General features: G+C 37.7%; 1 protein-coding gene across 4 annotated transcripts in view; it reads left to right on the forward strand.

Annotated features, from left to right (window-relative positions):
• IL1RAP (interleukin 1 receptor accessory protein) overlaps positions 1-5,461 on the forward strand; it is a 331,833-nt gene extending 326,372 nt beyond the window's left edge. For all 4 annotated transcript variants that reach the window (XM_075340481.1, XM_075340480.1, XM_075340479.1 and 1 more), the window contains one exon: positions 2,630-5,461. In XM_075340481.1, coding sequence (XP_075196596.1) covers positions 2,630-3,351 — 722 coding nt within the window. In that variant the 3' untranslated portion in view covers positions 3,352-5,461. The remainder of the gene's footprint in view (positions 1-2,629) is intronic.
• The last annotated feature ends 539 nt before the right edge of the window (positions 5,462-6,000 follow it).

Below are 6,000 nucleotides of genomic sequence, written 5' to 3' on the forward strand. Positions count from 1 at the left end.
ACTGATCCTCAAGAGATCCAAGTATAGAGTAGCTGCACAGAAATAGTTCAGTAAAATAACAACATTTTTCTGTTATATTCCTGATTTAGGAACGGTCACCACATTTTTTATGTTTAACTAGAAACATGATGCAATACTGGCTACTGAGTGTAATAAAATGTTTTGGGTTTTTTTTGTATTCACCTTTCCATTCATTGTGGAGATATCAGCACTCAAAGTATTTGGCAGTTAATGAGTTAACTTAAATCCAAGTGGGTATTATCAGATAGTTTCACCAGGGCGTGTACAGTGACGAGCAAATGGGTAACATAGTTTTGAACTTTTGATTTTCATGCTCCATATGTCCACATCCACTACAGCTTCAAATGCGAGACTACCTTCATTTTATAGACAATCTTCTTGGATATCTATATAAATTTGACTTGCAACTATTTAGCATATGATTAGTTATGCAGATTATTGTCTTATCACTGCAGTGTTACTGTTTTGCTCTGGGTTGTGAAAAAATCTTTTTCTTCCTGTATACCGCAAATTACAATTTATCATATTCCATAATATCTCAGGGTGTTATCAATTTCATTCCCAAGCAAAAGGTCATTGATTCGAATGGAAGAGCAGCAATGAAGAAGCTTTCCCAAAAAAAAGAGAAGCCGCGTCATCCAGCTCACCGATAGTGATCTCTTGGCCCAAAAAAGTGCCAAAATGCATCATGTGAGTGCAATGACAGTTAGAAAAGTATGAAAAGAAGTCAGTCAATCCATTCAAAAGCCAAGAGGAAGACAACCAGGCAAAATATTGGAATCAACAAGTCTGCTCATAACAAGGTCCATCAGTTTTGGAACCACAAATACGACAAAAGAGGTGGCTCATATGCTTCGTAATGGTGAGCTCACAGATGTCCATGCAATGCACGTTACACAAGTCTGGAATGGTGGCCTGACAGAAGGTGAAGAAGCCTTGACTTCAATATCATCATAAGAAGCGTCGGCAAGCATTTGAAAAAAGTACGAATATTGGACATTAGAATACTGGAAACAAGTGATGTGGGGCATTGTGATGGAAGTTAATACACTAGGCTCTGATGGGTGCAAATGGGTGTTGAATAACCAAGGGGAACAAAGAGCTAATGGACAGAGAAATTGAATTGACTGTCAAGCTCAGTGGAGGAACCCTAAGGATATGGGGTTGTTTCACAGCCAAAGGAATTGGATATTTGACCAGTATTGATGGTGGTCTCAGTGCTGAGGTATATGGGAGTATCCTACAAGATGAGTTACTTCATACACTCAAGTCCTGTGGGTATGAAAAGGACGAAAGTGTTCCAGCAGGACAACTGCCCAAAGCATACTTTGAGATTTGCAAAGAAATACTTAAATAACTATGAAATAGAGGTGCTGGATTGGTCCCCAAAGTCCACAGACATCAACTCAATCGAGCGCTTGTGTGTAGAGTTGAAGAAAAAGATATATACCCAAGTGAGTCAACAAGTATGCACCATCATTGGGGAAGTGTAGAAGAAACCTGGGATCTGATTTCGGTTGAGAAATGCTCGAATCTGAAGAACATGCCCATAATGATCCAGGCAGTGCTGAAAGCCAAAGGTGGATTTACAAAAAATTAACAAAATAATAAAAATGTAAATTTAGATTTTTTTTTTTAGATGCAAAACAGTAACAATTCAGTGACATAACAAGAGTCTGCCTAACTTACCATATGCTAAATAGTTGCAAGTCAAATTTCTGTATGAGATAGCCCAGATGATTGTCTATAAAATGATGGTAGTCTCATGCTCTTAGCTGTGTGTATGGTGCAATATGGAACCTGAAAGTCAAAGGTTCAAAACATTGTTACGCTTTTGCTTGTCAGCATACTACTTCCTGCATGATTTTAGGTATCAAGTACTTTGATTTCTAATATCCATGCAATGGAAAGCTGACATTAAAAAACATAAATATTTTATTCAGTTTATGGCCGCTATTACATTGTGTGTCACGTCAACATGAACAATTTGTGAAACATCCTCCATGAATGGGTAGTCTATTTTCAGCTAACTTTGGGATCAGACAAGATCATTTCAAAGCCTTTCAAAATATCAAGCAACTATAAGAAAATCAATATACGTTATCAGAGAAATCCAGTTCTTCCCATTCATCGGCCCCCTGAACTCACCACTCACTCTAAAAAGTAGGCATTAGAGCCAGTAGAGGAGAAAATGCAGGATATGAGTCCTATAATAACCAGAAATGGTATTCTTCCACACTTGACAGTTAATTTTGAAATAATACCTGAAATATCGGGTACATTTTAAGGTTACAATGTGGGGAACAAATAATGTTTTTCCTGCCTGTTCCCCATTCCCCAATTTTTCACAAAAATGACAATCCTTTTAAAGTATTAGTGTGATGCCTGTTTTGTGTTCCTTGAAAAATCCATGGCCCATCTATGGGTATCAAATGGACAAGTTTGTGATTTAGGTACTTAGAACTTCCTATAATGTAAAATACTAATATATTTCGATCTGATTTACTATGCTGTTAACGGCTCTGGCTTTTTCTCATTTCTAACACTTTCTCTTGTAAATCCTCTCCCATTTCATCTCCCCTACCATGCTCCCTTTTATACTTCTTAGACACAGTGGAAGCCGTGTTTGAATTCATTCAGAGAAGTCGAAGAATGATTGTTGTGTTGAGTCCTGACTACTTGACAGATAAAAGCATTAGCATGCTGGAATTAAAGCTCGGTGTAGTGTGCCATAATGCCGTATGCACCAGTCTTATCATTGTGGAATATAAGCAACTCCATGGAACACACACCACCATTTCGAAACTCAAGGAGAATGTGCCCTTTGTGTGCTGGGATGGGGAAAGTTCCAGACGCAGCAGCTCCAGGTTTTGGAAGTCCTTAAGATTGGTATTGCCCTTACGAAGCCTAAATACAAGATCAAGCTGGAATGAAAGCTGTTCTTCCCAGTCAGATATCAGTCTTGATCAGATTCAGAAGAAAAAGAGACGCTTAAAAGAAACATCCACACCTCCCCCTAAAACCAATAGCAATGACAGAAATGTGTCTGTAGGCACTGTAAAAGTTAAAAATGGGCCCAAGGGTGCAAAGGCCTGTCAGTGTTGTGTGACTTATTGTGATAGTGATAATAGACTTAGAAGTAAATGCAGAGCCGGAGAAAAGCCTAAATGGGAGACACATTTATGCAAACCTGTCACATATGGAAATAAAACTCGTTGGGTACAAAATGGCACAGTCCAGCAGGACCCGGTGCCACCCCCTGTAGCTTCCTTCAGCCTACAGCAGTATACAGATTTATCCAATAATAACAGCGATTTCTATGTCCTTTAATATAAAACATGGGTTACAGCTAATATTCATTATATGGAGAAAAATGCAAAATGTGGACACCACACAAATGGTATGACTAAGGATACCATGTGTATCCAAAATGCGTCAGATTGGAATTGCTCCTGTCCATGTGTGTTCTGTACATGCTGTTAATCGAAGAATAAAGCTCATTTTTAACTCACCCGAGTGCTGGACACCTTCTCCTCACCAATCAAATGAGACCTTCTAACTAAAACCCTCAGGTCTTTCACGAACTGGAGATTGAGGACGGACTATCGAACATATGAGAAAATCCTGAGAAGATTCTAGAACAATAGACATCTTGAACTAAACCTTTGAGTTCTTGTGTCATCATTTGGAATATTAAGGTTTTTAAGTTTGGGAATTTTAACTATAATTTATTATTTCTAAACCAAATAATGGACCAATGTGAACATTTTCCTGCCATCATTATGCCTCTTCTGTCATCAAGTCACTGAAGAGGCTTCTGTCTTCCTCCAAAGCATCCCAATCTAATGTAAGATATAATAACATGATAAATAAATCTGCGCGCACTTGCCAACCTGTAACAGGCATTTGTAAATTAAATAAATCAACTTCAGTGGTATCTTATCAACTTGGATGTAACATAATCTGTCAAAAAATGAGTAAATGTAGCGGGCACTTTTTCTGACTCATGTCTTTGGGTGTTGAATTCTATAATTACACATTTTTTTGCTAATACAAAACTTTCTCTCCATGATGTTTGTAAGACTCTATCTTATTCTTGATGCCTCTGAAAATGTTACTTATTATTTATAAATCCATGTAATGAACCGGTGATTATAGTAGAACATTTTTCAGTTCTATTGAAAAGTTTCCATGACTGATGATGACTTCTACAAGAAGGGTATATTGAAATATGCATATTACTTTGAAGGCCCAGAACAACATCTTTTTGGATCCGCATTCTGAAAACATAATAATGAGTCTTGTGTATTTTATACTTTTTGTAACAACTACAAACATGGTTTTGAAAAAATACAGTGCTTTGAAAAATCCTGTGAACTTTTCCCAATTTTTTTCGGGTTGTTGTCCTATGCCCCAGTCTCAAATCTTGCAGCCTCTAAGAGGTTTCCTCCAGAATTGCCCTGTGTTTAGCTCCATCCATCTTCCCATCAACCCTGATCAGCTTTCTTGTCATTACTGAAGAAAAGCATCTCCACAGCATGAGGATGCTACCACCATATTTGACAGTGGGGATGGTGTTTTCAGTGTGATGTGTAGTGTTCGTTTTCCACAACTCAGTGTTTTTTATTTAACCCAAAAAGTCTCTTAGGTTTCATCTGACCAGTGCATTTTTTCCCACATGCAAGCTGTGTCCTCTATATGGCTTTTTGCAAACTGTAAATGGGACGTCTTGCTTTCAAAAATGTTTTTTTTTTGCCATTCGTCCATAAAGGCCAGATTTGTCGAGTGTAAGACTAATAGTTGTCCTGTGGATAGATTCTCCCCCCTGAGCAGTGGATCTCTTCTGCTCCTTTTGGGTCTCTTGGCTGCTTTTCTAATTAGTGCTCTGGTTGCTTGGGATGTCCGTTTAGGTGAACGGCCAGGTCTCGATATGTTTGCAGTTGTGCCCCACTCTTCATTTTTGGATGATGGATTGAACAACCCTTCATGAGATGTTCAGAGCTTGGGCTGACCTGTTGGGATGTTCTTTGGTTTTAATGATTTTGTTTGTTCCCTAATTTGCTCAAACAGCTGTAGTTATACTCAGAATAAATTACACACAAGTGGACTCAATTTACTAATTGGGTGACTTCTGAAAGCAATTGGTCAGTAAGGATTTTATTTAGGGGTATCAGAATACAGGGGGCTGGAAACAAATGCACTTCACAATTTTCAGATTTCATATTTTTAAATATTTAATAAACCAGTTATCATTTCCTTTACAGTTCATAAATACAATGAAATATATTTGTGTGTAACACGATAAAATGTGGAAACGTTTATGGGTATGGATACCTTTTCAAGGCATTGTATTGGTTATACCAACTTTCTAATACATAGCAGTCACAATGTGTATTTGCTACTACCATGAACCTTCATTATTAAACTAACAGTACTATTACAAACTAATATTTGGTGATGACCACTTTATCGACTACAACTTTTTTTTTCTGCCGGATTTCCAAGTGGTTAAAGATTCTTTATATTCATATTAGACCAAAATTTATATTTTAGAAGTAGTATGCCAAGGATCTAGTGATCTGTAACTCATAATAAAAACTGATTAATGTAGTCTTTTAAATTAGGGTCTGTGCACACTGGGAAAATGTGTTTCTGAAGCAAAATACACATCCTCTTGCAGAATTCCGAACCTGCGGCACAAAAACGCACCCAAAATCCGCATGTGGTTTTATCGCGATTTGTTGCGGTTTTGCAGCAGATTTGCTGCGGTTGTGTCCCTGCAGTTTTTAACCATTATTTATTGGCAAAACCGCAGGTACCTGCAGAAAAGAAGTGACATGCTGTTTTTTTTTGCTGCAGAAATTCTGCACGAAAACCTGTAGAGATAAAAAAAAAAATGCAGTGTGCGCACAGCATTTTGGATCTCATAGATTTTGCTGGGGAATGACTGCATGAACTTTATGAACAAAAACCGCACCT

This window comes from Anomaloglossus baeobatrachus, chromosome 3 (genome assembly GCF_048569485.1).
Source record: "Anomaloglossus baeobatrachus isolate aAnoBae1 chromosome 3, aAnoBae1.hap1, whole genome shotgun sequence".
In the NCBI taxonomy this organism is placed as follows: domain Eukaryota; kingdom Metazoa; phylum Chordata; class Amphibia; order Anura; family Aromobatidae; genus Anomaloglossus; species Anomaloglossus baeobatrachus.